At 36.6% G+C, this 20,468-nt stretch overlaps 1 protein-coding gene across 1 annotated transcript in view; it reads left to right on the top strand.

Annotated features, from left to right (window-relative positions):
* Nucleotides 1–20,468, top strand: part of SLC41A2 (solute carrier family 41 member 2) — a 52,341-nt gene that overhangs the window by 10,932 nt on the left and 20,941 nt on the right. Inside the window, exons 4-8 of the mRNA XM_069807426.1 lie at nucleotides 7,229–7,300; nucleotides 8,161–8,305; nucleotides 10,197–10,343; nucleotides 14,355–14,502; nucleotides 15,071–15,150. Coding sequence (XP_069663527.1) covers nucleotides 7,229–7,300; nucleotides 8,161–8,305; nucleotides 10,197–10,343; nucleotides 14,355–14,502; nucleotides 15,071–15,150 — 592 coding nt within the window. The remainder of the gene's footprint in view (nucleotides 1–7,228; nucleotides 7,301–8,160; nucleotides 8,306–10,196; nucleotides 10,344–14,354; nucleotides 14,503–15,070; nucleotides 15,151–20,468) is intronic.

The raw sequence follows: 20,468 nt of genomic DNA on the forward strand, positions 1-20,468 counted from the left end.
ATATCTGGCTGTTATGGGGGCTCTTTAAATCTGTTATTAAATTAGCAAACTTAAAAAGGCAACCCTCTTCTGATCTCCACATGTCAAAATTTTACTTCTTTTGTCTCTTCTGAGTCATCATTCAAAACAGATACAGTAGATTTTTGAGATTTATATGTGTATTCTGTAAAGTTGACAGATCTCTTTGGCCTTGAGGGGGGTTGAAATAGACTAACAAAATGTGTAAGTTTTGGACACATTTTTCTAAAGGCCACTTGTGTGGCACTGAAATAAAGCATTGCTAACGCTGCTACTCCAGATCCCTGTTGATCAAACTGTAAGAAACTCTTTTGTGGCTTTCTGGCTGAATAATTTTATTCCTTTTTTGTTGTGGTGGTTTTTTGGGGTCTGCTTATTTTTTGTGTGTGGCAACACTCTTACACAGCATAACTAGGTTTTTTTCTATGTCTTCTTTCTTACATACTTGTCATAGTTCTTTTCTACATCTCAGGGGATGTTCCATCTATCTTTTCCCTTACCATCTATCTTTTCTGTGTGTGTGTGAATAACTATAGTGAATAAAATGTTTTAATAATGTGGCTAAACTATTTCTGGTACCTGAACTGGGTATCTCTGTAAGACACTGCCTAATGCAGTGTTTCTCCTTTGTAAGATAATTTTTCCGTTCTCCAGCAAGGCCCCCACTCTCTGCCTGTTCCTGCTTGAATGAATCTTTCAAGAAAATGTTTGGTCAAAGGTGTATATAAAAGGTGTATGTAACTCCACATGAGACCTTACTATGGCTTTGTAGGGTAGCACTTCCCTATTTCTCTCGAGAAATTGCTCTTGAAACTTTGTAGGTTTATATGTACTTATTTGCCTAGCAGCGTCAGATTTAGACCTCACAGTCACTTTGTGATCAATGACTGCATCCCAGTATTTCTCCTCCTGTGTTATTTCCAGCTGTCACTCCCATCTTCTGGCAGAAATATTATTAGTCCATAAGTGCATGACCTTGCATTTCTACTGTTGAATTTCATCTGTTTTCGTTGCTGTAATCCTCAAGGTCATTCAGTTTTTGTATGATATTACAATGCTTTGTATTGACAAGGTCTCCCAGTTTTCTGTCATTAATAAATGTCACTGCCACGTTATATTGAGTTATTGCCCAAATGCACACTGTGATGGACATAGCCTTAGCAGTCCTATGAAGGTTTGCTTGTGTCATGCTCATTATAGAAATTGATTACTTTTGCCCCATATGCATTCTTTCATATGTAAGAATTGACATGTTGTGCTGTATCTTTATCAATGGCAGCCTTAGCTATTCAGTCTTGTTTTCTGTTTGATTTTAATGCTCTTACTTTTCTGAGTATTCTTACTGTTTCTTAAGAATATTTTGTGTTTAAACCTTACCGCCTTTACTGTCAGGTATGAATACTTCTGTCTTTTGCCTTAATTTTTTTTTTTTATGTTGACCTGTTGCTTAATATATTCCTGACTGGTCCAGGTTGTGGCCTGAGGATTGAAAGTGCTTGTATTGCATAGTGAAATGTATACCAAGTCCAAGATCTACCAGTGCCCTACTGAAGGCTTAAAAAAAGAGGGTCAGAATCAGCTCTATCACTTCTGCTTCAGTTAATGGGATCTTTAATTCTTTGTCTCAATTGAGCTTATGACCTTTGCCAGATCATGACTCCAGAACTTCTCCTCTGGGCTAATCAATGGCTGATTTCCCCATCCTCACTAATGCCATCTCATTTGTAAACCTTGCAGCTCTCAGGGGACATTTGGAAGAGGGTCATGCACACCCTTTTTCTACACTGGGAATCCTGACCTTGGTTCTTATTATCCATCAACAGTTACCAAAGGTCAAGGAGCTGATCCTCCTCTCACACACACAGATAAAGGATACTGGAGTTTCTGCAACACTGGCTGCATGTTCAGTGGTTAACTACAGTTGACATCATGAGGTTCAGGCCACTTCCCTTCAGCCCAAAATGGCATTCTTAAGAGTATCCCAGTAACTGTGTGATAACATGATCTGTAGATGTCTTGAACGTGATTTTTCAGAGGCAGTTTGGGCATTTGAAGCCCAAGCTCCTACCAAGACTCAAACAGTCCATTCTGAGAGGGTTTAGTTTGAGTAGTGTTACCAGGGCCACTTACCACTGTCATTAAGTCTCACCAAGACATAAATCAGCTGATGCTTCAGAGGTTTTTACTCAAGCATGCCATGAAGGCTTCCTTTCACCCCAGTAGCAGAAATTGTCATATGTCCGTCTTGGCCAAATCAGGTTAGCCAGCTCTGTTCGCATCCTTCTACCATGAAGGTTAATTAGCTGGCTAAGAGGTCAGTGAAGTGTACATTCCTTCAGACAGTGCTGTATGGTGTATGGGAGTTCCAATTTCTTTGGCATTGCCTGAAGTCACAGTCACAGCACCACTGGCACCAAGCTACTTCCCAGCTTTGCATCAACAGACTTGTGGGATTCTTTTTGTCATTTGTTTGTTTGTTTTCTAATACCTCTAATTTCCTTGTATGACCTGTTTTCTTCAAGAATCATGACAGACCCTGGCCAAAGTTACACAGGTGATTGAAATACTTTCCAGCACTTCCTTAGTCATATTGTAAGTTCATTAGACATCCTTCACAGGGAGGAGGTAGAGGCTTGTCATGATTCAGTGAATGTTCTCACTTTTGCCGGTGGTGGCTCTGATTTGTTCTAGCTGGTGAAGAGCCCATCAGTAAATGTTGTAGAGTGTGTGTGTGTATGTGCATGTGCACAGCACAGTGGAGGTTTAAGAGACCGATACTGTACAAAATAAGAATAGTATAGATCATTCATTATCAAGATAATGCTAACAAGATTATATTTAGTTTTTATATGTCAAAAACAGGGGAAAAAAAAAAGGCTTTTATCTTGCAAAGAACCTTCCAACTTTCTCTTATGTGTCTTTTTTCACACTCAACACCAGTTGCAATGGGCACAGGTCTGCGAGCTGGTGGATAGCCAGCCACATTCCCCCTAGTGATACTGCAAAGACAAACAAATACACAGGAACTCTGTAATATTTCTGATCGTTAGTTAAAAAACAAAAAAACAACTGAAAACTGTGGAAACCTGTTATATGTTACCTGTAACTTCTTACAGGTGACAGCTTGGGCTTAGTTGCCAGATTATGAATTTGAACTCCAGGACAGTTGCCTTGATTGCTTTGCTTCCCCCAGGTTTTAAAAACAGGTGCTGTGTCATATTGTATCATTGTTTACTGGAGAGTTTAATCAAAAAGCTTACTGCTAGACCTGCAATTTATGTGCCAGTTCTCAGACCTCTATGAAAGAGGTTATTCTGACCTTTGCATTCTTCACATTGATTTCATTGACCCCTACTCTCTTTAACTATCCAGTCTTTGGTCCTGTCATCCTCATCCTAGGTGAAAACAGAAAGAGTGTATTAATTCAGAGCATATCTAAACAGTTATTTGGAGGCAGTTGTATGATTAATCTTCCCTTCTCTGACCTAAATTTTCACTAGCTGGCTCCCCACCAGATACTGTCTTTACAGTAAATGCAAGACTGTGCCCGTGTGAATAGCTTTACCTTTTGACGAGGAAATTTCTAACATGAGTTCAGCATTGGAGCTAATTCATACCCTTGCTTAGTTAGCTTATAATTGCATCTGAATTTGTAGACTTCTATACTCTTTGGGACTGTAAACTAATTATCTTTATTTCTTTGTAGTTATGTAGTCATCCAGAAAGTAATGTCTTGTTACCAAGTTTCTGTTATCCACAATACATCTGGTTTCAAGTGTTGTCTGACCACCTTCATTCAACTTGTTGCCCAAATTCCTACTTTAGCTGCTTCTTACTGGTCACTCACCATTTCCCATCCACTTTAGAATCAGTCGTTTCACTAAATCTGTCTCAAGACTGTATTTTTAATCTACTTCAGGGCATAGCTTGTTCTTCTCTTTGGTGTTAGTGTTGACGTAAGCCCTTCTCCCTCTGCCCACTACTGTGCTGGTGTAACTGTGTGAGCTATACTTACATCAACTGCCCATTCAAGCCCAATATTTATATTCTGTGTTTTGTATTCTTCAGCTTTGTTCTGTAGTTTGGGTCACTCTCATTGTCTCAGTTCACACTGTTGCCTTTTCTCCCTATTCTTTTTCTGTTTTTTAAGAGGCAGTAAAAAAAAATAAAACAAAACAAAAAAACCAACACCAAAATGCCACTCATCCAGTCATCCCTGTAAATTTATGCAGACTCTTGTTTTGAACGTGTGTTATCAGGGTTAGGCATTAGCAATATGACTTCACAAACCTTTTATTTACATCCATCTAGTCCACAGTGTCACAATAAACTTTATCTTACTTTATGCAAATCTGCAGCTGAAAGGGGTGGTCCTGCTCTTTTTCCCCTTTCCAAACTCTAGAGCATTTGTATGTGGTTACATGGTTGCATCTGATGGATCAGATCATTTTGTAGAAGATAACCCCTTTTTGCTCCCTGAAAAAAAGCATTTTCCATCAAACCAGCAAGCAAATTTGTGTTGCCATGAACTCACTCATGGAGTTAGTAGAATTTGTTCAAGAAAGAAAACGTGAACGTGTAGCTGATAGTGGGGGAGAGAAGAACTATGCCATTGGGAAGCTGCCCACTTTTAGGCTGGGTTAAGCATTTTGTAAGATTACTGTTTCAACGGGGATTTTTTTGGACACTTTTCCAAAACTTCTTCAAAGGAGAAAAAGAGTGAAGCTCTCCATAGCCTGCCATTTCGTTCATTTAGCATATATAATTAAGAAGGATGCAAAGGAGATTCTTATCTCCACTTCCTTAAATATTGCTGTAATATTGAAACTTAATGCATGTATTTGCAGAGCTTTGACTGTACTTTGAACACTGTAATATATTTATAGTGTAGATTGACGTAAAGTATCTTACTATATTTCTAAGTTTTTAAGTTAGCATTTCTTTTAATACTTTGTTCCTTGCCAGTTGTTGTGAAAGGGAGTGGTTTGGACCACTTAAAGAATCACTTCCAACAGTGTTAGCAAAAGAAAAATGATTTAATAGAAATTTATATAAAAGTGCAACTTCACAGAATTCAAAGGCAAGGCTCACTCTAATACATGGATGAAATGTACACAGAAAATTAAGTTAGAATCAGACTATAATTAGATATACAGAGAAGGAAAATGCAATAGGGTAAAAGAGGAATATACAAAGAAAAATCAAGTTAGAATTGATTTCTCATGATCCGTACAGAGATCGGGATTGTAAAAGGGTAAGGGAGACCCTCCCGTTGAGTCACGAGGTTCAGAGAAGACCCCCTTGCTTTCTAAACTCCTTTTGGAGTCTAGGTGCAGCTGGATCAACTCTTAGTCACAGACTTGGTCAACAGTTTATATCTAAAGGGATTATGAGTATAATAACAGCCTGAGATTCATTCACAGTTGAATAAAGTTCCCAACAGTAATTTGAGTATAGATTTGAAAAGCAATAACTTGTAATATTCTTGCTATAGAATATTCAGGTTAGTACACACACACGTGCATAAAGGCACTGAGACATATACATATAAGCAAGTAGAAGAGGTATACCTGTTAAAAATTCCCCTTGAGTTCAGTGAAAATATTCACGTCGAATGCTTTGGCATCTCTTTCTCAATGGGCGAAGGGTTGAGTCTCAAGGATTGGAGAGTATCAGCCCAAGTCTTGTTGGCTTTTGGCGACAGACCTCCAATCTTTGCAAACAGGAAAGTTAGCGAGCTCTGAGAGGCATCCTACTCTGAGGGAGATGCTGGTCGCAGCCCACTGTGGTCCAGGAGAGCTCAAAGGGTCTCACTTAGTAGTGCTGTTTATAGGTTCGGGAGATGATTAGCTTTAGTCATTAACAACTTACTGGGATTCCAGCTGCCCTGGTACCATTTCACATGAATTACAATTCAGATAAGGAAGACTCCAGGGCTGTCAGAGAATGACTTAAGATTCAGATACGGGATACTCCAAGGTTGTGAGGGGAGGACTGGGATGTCTCAAGGTTGTCAGGAGAGAATAAATTACCTCTACTTTCATTTTTTTTGTTTTGGATGGGCAGCAGGAGTCCTTGAGACAGTCCACATGATTCCCTGTCTTAGCCCTGTGAGACTTCTTGGTACGGTCAAGGGACACTTAACTGCCCAACTCATTACACTTATGCTAAAGCCTAGTGAGACTTCCCAACTTCGTAGATCAGCCCACAGAGGCAGAAAGAAATGCACCACCACACCAGTCACTACTACCACAAAATGGAACAAAGTAGAAAAGAAATGGAAGTAAAACCAACTGAAAAGAAATTATCAAAAGATGAAAATATATGCACTAAGGCTTTCTGTGTTTTGAGAAGTATGGTATCTTATAAATTAGTATTCTATAGGAAACAATGCTAAAATTTATGCTCAACATGTAAAAAATTGTTCAGTTATCTCAAAAAAGAAGTTTTTTTAAACATAGTCATACTGCAGTGTATGTACTGTTCTTCAGATCTTGTCCTCTAACTCAAAAAAATAAGTAGAAGTAGGAAATACGTTATAAAAGAGCATGTATGTACTTCTCCATTTCTAAGAATAATTTATTAGCTATCTTGCCAGCTACTGCCTTAGGACTGGACTTACATAATTTACAGCATCATAAGTCGGTAGCTGTATTGTATAAATGAAAAGTTAGAATTCTAAACAGTATTAGACATGGTTTCTGATTTTCCATAAGCACTTGCAGTTTCTCTATGCAGGTAGTTTCACTGCAGTCAATTAACACACTTGCATGAGAGCGTGTGTGTCCATGCACCTATGTTTCTACACGTTTTTCTATTGGCCGGTAGAATTTAAGGACCATAGAAAAAAGTTCAGTCTAAAGTGACTGAACACTGATAAGTTTCCCTTCCAGCCACTGATCTAATCACTGGTGGTGCTTGGACATTCCTGGAATATAAGGTGGCTAGTATATCTTGCAGGGTAAGCTGATGTTAAACAAGTTACTATGTAAAACTCCATCAAGTTTAGCTACTTTTGGACTGTAAGTACAATTTAAAATCAACAGCAATGCTTGATTTGAAGAAAGTGTAGCTTGGTTTTAACTTGCTTTCAGAATGTCTCTTTTTTTTGTATGAGTTGAATTATTTGTGGGTTTCTACCTTGTTAGTGCATTTTAAAGTAATACAATTTTAAACTCAAATATCTGAAATCCTTTTATAATTTTGACAGGTAAATATTGGAAAAATGGATTCTCCCATTGAGAAATGGAACCTAATAATTGGCAACTTGGCCTTAAAACAGGTAAATATAATGGATTTATTTGATTAACTCTTGTAAGTGAGTGAAGTTATTGAAAAAGCCCATCACAAACATTGGTAAGTATGGAGATGGACAATGTTAATGGGAAACTAGCCTTACTACACTAGCTCATACTTAACATACAATGTTTGCATCATGATTTTTTTTGAACAGTGTAGTTCTTCTCTGAAACAATATGAGCTTATATTTATCAGAAGAAGGGGTAAAGTATTCTTTGTGACTGTACCAAGGGTATCTCCTTTTTAATTTTTATGAGAGAAGATCTGAGGATGATTAGAGAAAAATTTCAGATTTGGCAAAACCTTTTAAATTTGTCCTCTCAAATGTTTTCAGTACTGTGTTTGCATTGGATGCAATGTTTAAAGGAAGTATGTGATAGAGCTTTTGGATAATAAACAATATTTTAAATAGCTGGGTCATTTGAAGAAAGGAGTGCTTGTTCTCCAAAGCAACTATTTCTTAAGATTAAGAACTATTTCATGTTCATGTAATACAACATGCTCAAAATATAAGTGAAATGTTTATGCTGTGACTTCACTGTTTTAAGTGGCTTAGAAGCCTCTTCAGGCATTGGCTTCTGGTAAATCCTCGGCTCTTTTCCCTGATTTTACTTTTGTTATTCTTGAGTCTCTGAAATGCTGGTAAAGCCTTTTCTGCTGGCATAAGATTTTTCTTCTTGATCATCCAAGGTTATCATCATCTCTACGAAATGGATGAGCATGCTCCCTTTACACCCTGCAAATAAATGTAGATAGAAGGAAAGAATATCGGAAAATGATTCTGTAGTCCTCTTAAGTCTATCAATTACTTTAAGAATTGCTCACCACCTTCTTCGTTTCCAGGTTCAGGCAACAGTAGTTGGTTTTCTGGCAGCAGTGGCAGCAGTTATATTGGGCTGGATTCCAGAAGGCAAATATCGCTTTGATCATTCAGTCCTTCTGTGTTCTAGCAGCGTAGCAACTGCCTTCATAGCTTCTCTTTTGCAAGGTAAAAGGTGTATATATGTTACTTTTTACAGTTATTTAGTTTTCTGTGGAAGCTGAATGTATATTATGTTGCTATTCCTTAAAAATTTAAATCCAGTAAGGTATAATACATCTGAAACACAGCTGAAGATGGGATGCCCTTTTGCAATTTCCATATGCCTGCATATTGCATTCCTCTCCTGTCATATTCTTTGAAAAGGTTTTGATTTGCATGACCTCCTGAGCATATCTAAAACAAAAAGTATGTTTTTAGACTTTACCTAATATGATGGAGAACTTTTTTCCCCTGCTTTCTATACTCATTAATGTACAAAATATATTCTTAGTACTAAACAGGTAGAATTTATTTGTAATTAAACTCAATTAAGCCCAGATGTTAGCTCAGCTGAATCCAAAGTTCCTGGTTGCCTGTGCTGCTTATATGTTAGTTTGTGCTCTGCTTTGTATCTGAAGTGAGGAAATTGGCTTGTTATGTGAAGGGTTTGGGCCAAGTTCAAGTCCCCCTCTACAAACAGTGCCAAAGACTGTCTGGAGCCATATGACATGATGAATTTAATCTTCTCTTCCCAATTGTCAGGAAACATTTAACCATAAAAGACAGTACTTAATGGACGTGAGGGGAGGGAAAAAGTACCTTTACTTGTGACATATTCTTAATGAAAATACATAGTCAGTAGTCATAATTAATATCAAGTCAAGTAAAATGTTTAACTTCCTTTTTTTACTAATTTGATATGCTAACTTATGTGAAAATTACAAAATTGTTAAAGTTTCCCATGGAATTAAGAGCACGCACTTTTTTTAGTGACTACAAATCCATTGAGTTTGATCATGCACAGAATTCAGAGCAGTGAGAGAACTGGGGAACATGAATGCATTTTTTCCACTTCTCTTGTATAATTCGGACATGAAGAGAAACTTTTCTTGTTATTTGGTGGTGGGCCAGCACAGGAAATTACTTTCCAAGCTTCATCCTCCTACACGTGAAACAGGTGCTTTTGAAATATTTTGATCCTAACGGATCATTTCAGTTCTTTGAGAATTTCATGGAGTGTAACTCTTTAGGCAGTTTCTCTGAAAGTGAACTCCTAAGGTAGCCTACAATACGTAATATTACTAAAATACATAAAAATTGTAATACCAATTTTTAAAAAGTTCTTAAAAATAACATAAACAATAGCATACACAGTTGAAGCTCTTATGTGTATTATGTGATGAGAGGCAAATTAGTCAGGTTATGCCAAAGACAACTGTTAATAACAGTGTGAATTTTATTTTTAGTAGCCACTTGCACTGTGCAGGGAAATGCCTCTTAAAAAGTTAGTGTTGCTGTTTATGGGGAAAAAAATAGAAAGCAACATCCCTAACTTAAAATTCTTTAACTGTGTAGCAAGTAACATTTTTATATGTTGTCTTGCTTTTAATATATGATGTAGCTTCTTGACATTTGGTACTAAGCCCATGACTGAAAATCTTGCACAATATCAGATGTTGAAGTATTTAATCTTCTGTTGTTTTCAGCCTAGTGTAATTTAAATTTCAGTGAGTGAAAGTTAGTAGGGTGTAGAAATAATACACTGCATATTTTTTTCTTCAGGAAATGGCTGATTTACAGTTTCAATACTGCTAATTATACTCATAAGCAAAATAGTTCATTGTACAGATGGTTCTTGATTTTGTGTGTGTGTGCTTACTGTATTTTTTTTAATATATAACCTCATTTTTAAGAATGGCGAGAACTTAAAAATACAGACGTCAGTCAGGTGGGAAGAACAATCATCCTGGGACAAAAGCACTGACTTCTTAAGCTTGAAATTGCCATTTTCTTGGAATTTTCTGTGGAGTTACAACAGTAGATACGGTTACTGTACTGTCTTCTTTGTTCAATCTAGGAATAATAATGGTTGGAGTTATTGTTGGATCAAAGAAGACTGGTATTAATCCTGACAATGTTGCCACTCCTATAGCAGCAAGTTTTGGAGATCTTATCACTCTTGCTATACTAGCATGGATAAGTCAGGGTCTTTATACTTGCCTTGGTAAGTACGTTTCTAAGTGTGTATGTCTCCCTAGGAACCTCTTTTGGGTTAGGAGGGTGAGGGAGAAGGCAGGGAGGGAGAGGTTCAGAAAAGCTTTTAGTTTGACTGACTTTTTTGTCGACATTTTGTACCGTTGAATGATAAACCTTGGGTTGCAACATTATGTCGTGATCTTTTTTTTCTCTTTTTTTCTTTTTTTTAAGATGATAGAAGTCACTGACCACAATCTTGGCACAATCTGCTAATGTCTGAAAGACTCTCACAGTATCACAGTCAGTCTACATGTGAATTAGAAACTGTAGTTGCTGAATTTACTCCGCTTTCTTGGGGAGGAGGGAAGGTGTCTTCATCCAATTTTTCTTGAATGCTCACCCCTAAATCAAATATTTGCTTCCCAGAATGCTTTTGAATTGTTCTCCCCTTGTACTGAGGGGAAGGAGTTGAATTGGCTATCTTGATAAGCTGCTGGGAGGCATTCAGAAAATGATTAGACAACAAGTTAAAAAAAGTTAAACTTTTTTACACAGTATGTGATTGGGATGTGGAACTTATGATGTATTAAGAGGACCAAAGTGATTTTAGAAAATTATTTGGATACATTAATCAGAGAAGAATCCATTGAGGAGCATTGAACAGACAGATGCAGACAGAAACCTGAGAGATTAAATCCCTGAGGCAAACAGCAGCAGAAGCTGGCAGAGCACACCGAAAGAAGCATCACTCTAAACTTGTCATTTTCTTTTCTTCTTTCCACAAACCTGAAGTATTGACCATAGTCAGACACAGGATACCGGACTAGATAAGGCCTTTGGCCTCACCCAGCACAGATGTTCTTATGTTCTTTCTGTTATTTCCCTGCTTTCTCAATGCTAGAATAACAAGCCCAATGGGAATGTTATAAAGAAACCCACAGTTTATGGGCTAGTAATGAAGCAGGTGGGATTCACCCCTGAGCTTCATTCTGAATTAACTATTTTCCCCTATGATTTATTAGCCTAACTACTCAAATGTACGGAAACAAAATATAAGTTTCTGGCTCCTTTCTGCAGGGGAAGAGTTGTTTTCATGTAACAAGACTGGAAGGGGAGAAATTATTTTTGTACAAGCTTTCAGCTTGTTGGTAACAGAGCTGTAGCCCTGTGCTCAGCCTTTGGTTTGAGAGGGATAGGGATTTAAATATTAAAAGGTTAACGGTTCTTTCTGTCTTAACAACTCCCTAAAAAAACCTGTATTTGTGAATCGTTGTTAAATAGCTGGGGGAAAGCACTAGAGGGCTCCTCAGGACCGTGCTGGGACCCAGCTCCTCTTGCTTGAACACAACATGGGGAATGCTCTGGAATAGGAAGACCCAGTATATTAAATGTGGAGGTCCGTGTTGCTTGTCATTTATCAGTAATGATCTGAAGACTTCATTTAAAGCTTTCCTTTTTTCTCACAGAACATGGCTTAAATATGCAGATATAAATTATATTTATTTTGGTTATATTTCATGAATCATTATACACTAGCGAGACTGTCTTCTCATATTTTTTTTTCTGTTTTTTTTAAACTTGCTACAAAACATTTCTGTGGCAGGATGACGTGTATGTGTATTTTATACTTGCATAGTTATTATTTATTTAGAAGTTACCTATTAAATAATTCTTGGTTACTATTCATTGTTCATTTGCTGGATTGATTTCAGTTTTATCCATGTGCGCTTTCATTTTTTTTCAGAAGAAAAGAATTATATGATATTCTTTACTTATTTTTAGTGTTCTTTGTAATTCTTGGACTACGTTACTGGACTAGCTCTCCAAGCCTGGAGACTGATGCAGATAGTTAAATGCTCTCCCTTTTTTCATGAACACATTCTAACAAGTTCTTTAGTTGTTAGAGGGATTAAAAATGAAATTATTGTAAAAGGTATACTTTTTTGAACTTTAATTTCCTTTCCTGTGTTGGTAGAAGCCCTAAAATAAAGAGTACAGTGGGCTAATTGTTGATGTACAAGTGAAAGAATTTTAAAAATTAGTGTTTAATTACAGTAGTGCTCACCATTGCATCCGTATTTTGCTGTTCAATGTTTGTTTGCAACAGAGGATCTTTGCTGACCACCAGACTTTACCTTTTAATAAAATTGGCAAGCTCTCCAAAAATGTGGCAAAGACTTGGAACATATTTTGTGCCCCTTTGTATTTTACTAAATACACTACATTAGAGCTATTCTCTCATTCTGACCTTTAAATCAGTTATGGGCATCTGGTACATCCTAATGCCTCACCTTGGTTCCATATGAGAGGAACAGACAGGGAGAAAGGAAGATGTAGCAGGGATACAGCATGACTTATGGCTTGGAAAAAAAAATAGAGGAGAAAAAAAGAGAGAGGAAAAGGAGAGAAGTTTCAAAATTTTAAATAAATAGATGTAGAATGAATGATGCCTTTCCATGTGACAAATTTTAGTGCACACAGGGATCTTTCTTCATTGCAATTGGAGGGAAAGATGTGTTTACCTAGGCAGTAAGTAGTTCGAGAACTTTACATCAGTACATTTTTGTCTTTTTTTATTAAGTTTGATAAAACAAAACTATAATTATCGAATAGAGGAATCATGTATTGTGTGTACCCTTTTGAGTAAGAACACTACATTAGGCCCACCTCTTAGCTCACAGAAAGAGGAAAAAGGAGGAAAAAAGGCACAGGCACCACAAAGGAAGCATGAGATAATATACTAGAGAATAGTTAGATAAGGAAAGGAAGAAATTACTTCTCTTTTGGGCTTTGTCTCATTCTCATTCTAATAGCTTTCCACTTTTAGCTTATACAATGAAAGGTATCTCACTATCTTTTCTGCTGGCTCTGCTGCAGAGGTTGTTACCAGTCAATGCAGAAGGATAGTAACTTCTAAAAACTCCTCAGCAATTCTTCCAGGAGTAATTTTAGCTCCACCAAGATAACATCAAAGTAGTAATTGCTTGAATTTGCAGCCTTTGTAATAAGCCATAATACATGGGTGAGACTACTTCTTTATACACTAGATATTCCTCTTTGGTAGAGTGTTTGTGTGTTCTACATTAACTACTTCAACCTGTAATTTAAAATATATTTTGCATTAAGACTTGTCCAAATTCTGAAAGTTTAGACAAAATGTATTTACCATTAAATACATGACCACATTTCTCACAAAACTAAATATATGTAAAAGTGGAATGTTTGCATAGTTTATATATTTGCCATTAGCATAAATTTTCCTTTATTTACCTCACTGTTGAATTAGGAAGTCTTGGATAACTGTAATAACTTCTGTATGGATGGGATTATAAAACCAAGTAATCAAAAAAAATAGTATTCTTTCTGTGGAGGCAGCTGTTTGCCTTATAAGCTCAGCTTTATGATGGTATTCCCTGGTGTTTGCAGTTGTGTTCCTATGAAATATGATACAATTCTGATGGATAGGTGCAAGCAGCAGAATCGTGGCTATGAATTTTCAGACTCAGGCTGGTTATAAACCAACTGAGCTACTGATATAAATGTTTCAATATTACACATTGTGCTTGCATCATTTTAGATGTGCTATTTCTGGGAGGATTATCATTATTATCTGTGCTTTGGAAAGAAGGGGGTGTACATATGTTATGAATTTGTGTATAAACAAAATGCATTTTCAATATATTCAATTTCTTTTTTTTTTTGTAGATATGTTACAAAATAATGTTTTATATTCCACATCCTTACTGCATTTTTATCATAAAGCGTCATACAAAAATCCTCTTCAAAATTCCTTCTTTGTACAGATAGTTTTGTCATTGAGAAGATGGGAGATGGTAATCACAGATGGCAGATGTTAACCATATTGTTTAGTGCAGTAGTTGAAACTTTAGGTACAGTAGTGATAAAGGCTATTAAAATTCCTCAGTTGCATGATGTAGATTATAATTTATTTGAGAGTTCTAAATTAGGAAAAACATATAGGAATATCTTGAAAGTAACACTTTGTTTTGTTTTGTTTTTTTCTATATTTTTATTTTAGAAACATATTTCTATGTATCTCCTTTGGTTGGTGCCTTTTTTTTGGCTCTGACTCCGATGGGGATTGTCATAGCTGCCAAACACCCAGCTACCAGAACTGTCCTCCATTCAGGATGGGAGCCTGTCATAACTGCCATGGTTATAAGCAGGTAAGTCTGTTTGTCTTGCTTCATCTTGATAGTCATCCTGTGTCTCTGTATATCTTATTTAACACCTGATTGTACTTAAAAGAAACATTTAAGGCACCTCTAGAATGTAGAGTGTGAATAAACTTTAATCTTCCCCAAACAAGAAAGTTGCAAAGTTAAGTGACAGGTGGGAATGAGTGGGAGAGCCAGCAGTAGCCTGTGGCAATGACTGAGCAGAATTGTGCCATATCAAAGGAAGGAAACGGTGAACTATTCATCTCCTGCAGTTTCCAATCAAGATTATACACCGATCTGAGAGATTGTTTAATCCAGTGAAAGTTGTGAATCTTAAAAGTGGAGTGATTGGCTGAAATCCTATGGTATTTGTTATACAAGAAGTCGATTTTAATATATAAATAACTATAGTGATGTTAGTCTGTAGCTGAGAACAAAGTGATGGGGCGGGGGAAAGATGAATTGAGAAGAAAATTGTGCCTTGAAGATGTTCTAAGACAGACCTAAAAAAGTTTTTAAATACTGGTTAATATACCTGCTTGCCTTATTCTAATTATTGTACTTTGTTTTTCAGTATTGGTGGCCTTATTCTGGACACAACTGTATCTGATCCTAACTTAGTTGGAATTGTTGTTTATACCCCAGTAATTAATGGTAAGACTCTGACAGGATTATGTGCTACTATGTATCAATTGATATACTTTGGTTTGAGAAAAGTCTATTACAGTAAATTTCTGTTATCCTAATTAGTATCTGGTATATTAATTTCAAGTTTTGATTTTGATGTCAACAGTTGTTTATTTGAACACCTTAGGAGTGCTTCCTGATCTTATTTACTACAACCATTAAAACATGATAGAGAATGTGAGAAGTAGGAACCTAAAGTATGCATTAAGAAACTGAAAGTGTAAATATTGGAGTAGTATATTCAAATATTAAATGATCAAATATTATATTAAAAGGGTTATGGCTGAGGAAAATGTAGATAAAATTTTATTTCAAAGGATTTTCTTATGAAAGGACAAATTTTCAAACCAGTAATTTATTATTCACATGTAGTGTACGTAAATATAAGACCTAGCAGGGCTGCTACAGACAAGTAAATAGATTTCTCAAGAAAAATGGGTGTTGTTTCCCGTGCTTGGTATGCACTTTCCAGGTGTGTAAGAATGTATTTGTGAAAATTTGGTCCTTAAGTTAAGTATTCTAACAATAACAAGGCGAATTTTATAAGAACAGTTAATATCTTATTAGACTGATGCAGTTTGAAAATACTTTTTTTTCCTACAGTATCACAGGGTTGATACATATTTAGTTTGCAATAATTATAATCACCAAATCTGTTTGCACTATATTGCTACCTAGCTATTCTTTTCCCCTTTTGTATTTCTCTGTTTGATTTCTTACATTATTTTGCACTTCTATGTATTGTTGATTTTTAAACCATTTCTCCAATTACCAAGATGATTCTGGCTTCTAATTTTTGGCTTACAAAGTGCTTTTGACTTAACTTGGCCTTTGCAAATTCCACATGGGTATATTCTGTGCTGTTTTCTAAGCTATCAATTAAATGAATTACAACCACTTGTTTTCCACCTTGATAAGAAAATGTTAATATGGACACTGAGCTGTAGTTTTGAACCACATTGCCCTGATATAATTAATTTTCCAGAGGTTGCTAATGGAAATGTAGCATGGGATAGCACCAAAACATTTTGATAAGCTTTACTGCAGTTGAGAGTTAGTATATCTATTGCTGCGACCATTAGGCAAGCTGTTCAGTTAGAGGAGGAAATGGTATTGTTTTGACAGAAGCATGTTCTTGGTAAATTCATGTTAGCTCTTGTTTTACAGCTTTCATATCTTCTAGATGCTTATAAATTGTCTTTTTAATAATTTGTTCGAATACTTATGTAGGAATGTAAATTTCACTGATATACGATTCCCCAGATCATCCTTTTTGGCCCTTTTTAAAGATATATTTTCTATTTTCTCCATTACAGCCCTCTGGTATTCTCTAACCTCCAAAATAATCAGTTTGCAGAAATGGTCACTGATAATTCATGGATTGATCATCTAGCTTTCTGAGGATGCGCTACATTTAACTTACCCTCAGGCCCTAATACATATCAGTTTGTAATCAGACATCTCCATTTTTATGAAGGCAGTAGACAAAAGGAACTGAGTATTTCAGTCTTCGTAGAGCATGCTGCTTGTTCTTCTTTCACATTAAGGTCCTGTATTTCCTTTGTTCTTACTTTTAATATGAAGCATTTCTGTGTTGCCACTTGTGTTCCTTGGTAACCGTAAATTAATTTTTACACTTCAGCCTTTATGCTTTCTTGCCTGTGCCTTTATATTAGTTCGAAATTGCAAGTACTTGCAACTACCTTTTGTGTGTTTCCATTTTGATTTCCAGATACCTAAAGAGCAGGGCAGACATGTCGATCTTCAACTTTTTTCTGCTTTATACCTATAACTTTTCTTATAATAGTCCTTTTTGGTAACCCCCTGGATTTGCTTCCTAGGAGAAGAGGATTGTTTTTCTTTTTAGGCAGGTGTACCCAAACCAGTAGTCTTATCAGAGGTCCTGCTTTCCTAGATGACATCCCTTGATTACAAAAGCCAACAACTGTCTGGTGATTGTTTCTTACAGTTTCCCCATAGGCCTCTATTTCTGCTCCAGTACAGCACCAGAATACTACTGGATTTTCTCTATAGACTCACTTACTCTATAGACTCGCTTATTCTAGACTTGCTACCTACAATGGATACAGGTCTCACGGATACACGCCTTTCTCAAGGCCTCAGGCTCCTACCAGATGTTGCAGTGATGATGGTCTTTTACCCTGTAGCAGTTATGGACTGCTCTTGTAAGTGGAACTGTGTATCCTATTCAAGGTCATTTTCTTTCACAGAAAGGCTTTGAAACCTGGATTGCCTGCATGTTTACATTTTACCTTTTTAATATTTTTAGCTAATGATTGGACTTAAGTAAATAATTTTAATCACTAAGAATGACAGCTTACTATATGCCTCTAGAGAAAAGGACAAATGTACCGCTTTGTTTCCTGTTTTCTTTCATAAGTTATCAACAGAATTAAGGCAACGTGCATACATTCTTTTGAACTATCTTTAGAGAAAAAGAACTAGCCAAAAGCTATGCGTAGCCCTGGATGATTAGCCGAAAGGTCAAAAGATCCTTGAAGAATTAGGCAGGTGGAAGAAAGGGAAAGCTGGGGCTATTGGAGCAGGCAGGGAGAGCAAAAGGCATGCTTGTAGCTGTGGCAGTCCCACAGTGGTTCTGTGCTGATGATTCTTGTGATGATTGTATGACCTGCATTCAAAATGTTGCTTTTTCATAAGAAGTTTTGTATTTCTAGAGTGCTCTTAGCCTTTGTCATCTACCCCCTGGACTACTACGCAGCGCCTGAGAATGTTATTTTCCAAGCCACACCAGGTGCCTTATTCCATTGTTCATCTGGATTTTTCATGCTTAGCTCCTTCTTTTCTTGATATGCATAAAGCAGTCTTTTCCCAGCTCTCAAAGTTTAAACAGTGACTAGTAACGGACCATCAGCGAGTTGTTTACAGTCCCACGTCCATATTTTCAGAACCTTTGCTATTATCCCAGACTTAAACTCTACATTGTAAGAAGAGAAACCTCATACCAGGCTCCATTTTGGAGCTCATAACAAGCTCACAACAAGCCTACTAGGCCAAGACTGGAGTCTTGCAACGGTAGCAAAAGGTTCAGTTAGCCTAAGGCCCATGGCCTGTTACTACCAATAGCGATAACGCTTTTGCAGTGCCACGAGGCAGCAACAGAAGCACTAAGGAATTCTGGTTTTCCCTCATGCACAAAAAAGCAGAGGGGAGTAATGTTGTCTGTGCTTGTGCTCACCCCCTTAACCCTCAGTATTCTAAGGATAGAGGCATTTCTATCAGAAAATATAGAGAAAATATGTTCTGTGTAGAAGATGCAGAGTGGGCCTGTTTTATGGTACACCTCCTGGAAAAGGAAATTGTAGGTAGGTGATTTTTTTGGTTGCTGTTAGATTAGCCTCTCCTGGGTTTCATAATTCTGCTGGCACCTTTTGATATTGCTGGTCAGTATAGTGTAGTAAACTGGGGTTTAGGAAATCTTTCAGTTAAAAAAGTACATCTGTTGACACTCATTTACTGACATAAAAGGTGTGCTAGACCACTTAACAGATGGCTTTTTAAATATTAGTGTTGCAGAAAGCTTTCTCTACAAGTACTTTCCTGGTCTTGGAATTCTCATTGTAAGCCTAAGTAGTGAAAAGAGTTGAGGGTTTTCCCCTCAAAATGTTTTTCACATACCTTTTCCTTTCTCTTACCTTAAAGTTTCTTGCTCCTGTGACACAGAAAACCTGAAAGAAACCAGGGAAACCTGAAAGAAATATTGTAACCTGTTGGGATTGTGTCAAGCCAAAATTTGAGGACAGTGTAAATTTGTTCAGGATTTCAAGCTGTCACTGTTTTTATTCAGTGCCAGTTGTCATATCTTGAAATCCTAAACAGTACGCACTGCAAAGTTGTCAGGTGTTAGGCTTCCTATGTGCACCATTAAGTAGCTTTCAACCTGGTTCTGTCTAGATGGATTGCCTATTCTTAGATGCGAGACAGGTTACTTTCATCACAAATGTTACAGTGTGGAACCATAAGCCTTTTGGGTTAAGAACTATTGGTCTGGAATTTGAGCAACCTCAAAGTTCCTACCTCTATTAACAATAACTGCAAATATTTGTCAAGAATATTAAAATAGTTCTTAAGCAGACAGGTATTTATAGTCAGCTTTACTGCTGGTGGCCAGAAGTATTTCACAACTGCTTTTCCATTTTCCCGTTAAACACATTTCTTGAGATGAATAATTATTTTTAATTCTATGGTTGGGTGGGTTAAATTGTAACTGCTTTTTAAAAAATCAATAAATGGTTTTGTGGTTTCAGACATTGTGGTACTTACAGACTACTTGAGATTTAGATGTCTGTGTGTGATGTACTGAAGTTCTGGATAAAATAACTAAGCCCAAGAGTGGCTGTGCTTCAGCCTAGATACTCAAGTTGATCTTTATGTTTTCTAATGGATGAGATGGTTACAATTTGCAAATCCTCTTACAGCATCACAGCACGTTGAATTTGGCTCAGGAATTGCAGTTTGCAAGTAGCCAAGTTCATTTGTGCAGAAAAAAGGTAATGCCTTAAACAATTATATGCTTCTGAATATTCAGCAGAAATGAACTAAGGTGCAGGTACCAGATAGACCCACTTTTGTCTCCATTTTTGTTGTATGCTTAGACAAAACATTGTGAGATATCTTCTAAGTATTTGCATTTCAGGAGTTACTGCATAATAACCAAAATGTTGGTAGACTTTACCCCATTTTATGCATCTTATAGAATGGAGGTTCTGCAAATTAATTGTGAAAACACCTGAAAATCAAAGAAGCTTTGCAGGCTTTATGTAGAAAAACTTGCCTTTGCAGATGGTTTGAAGCAATACTCTTTAAGGGTAACACAAACCTGTTGTAATATTTCTTACTCTTTGGCTGTACATATTGTGAGAGTATTTGATATCTGGAGGGAATAAATGTAGATCAAGGAATATGAGAAATCCATATGAGAAAACTTAACACAAAACTTACCGAATATCTGTTGTCTGGGAGATGAAAGTTAAGCTTATGTAATATATTCCCCAAACCATACCTTTTTTATCTATTAGTAGGATAAATTGAATGACATTCAGGTTTTTCAGAGAGCTTTAGTTCTAAGTTGTTTTGGAGCATATGGAAAGAAAATACCCAGAAACCATTCCACCTCAAAAAAAAAAAAAAAAAGGCATTTTTAATAACTATATATTTTAATCACTTATAGCATAGTTGTACTGTCAGCTTTCACACAACAGACTAGTGCTTTGATTAGAAAGTAACCATTGCCTCAGACAGTTGAG

This window comes from Haliaeetus albicilla, chromosome 19 (genome assembly GCF_947461875.1).
Source record: "Haliaeetus albicilla chromosome 19, bHalAlb1.1, whole genome shotgun sequence".
In the NCBI taxonomy this organism is placed as follows: Eukaryota; Metazoa; Chordata; class Aves; order Accipitriformes; family Accipitridae; genus Haliaeetus; species Haliaeetus albicilla.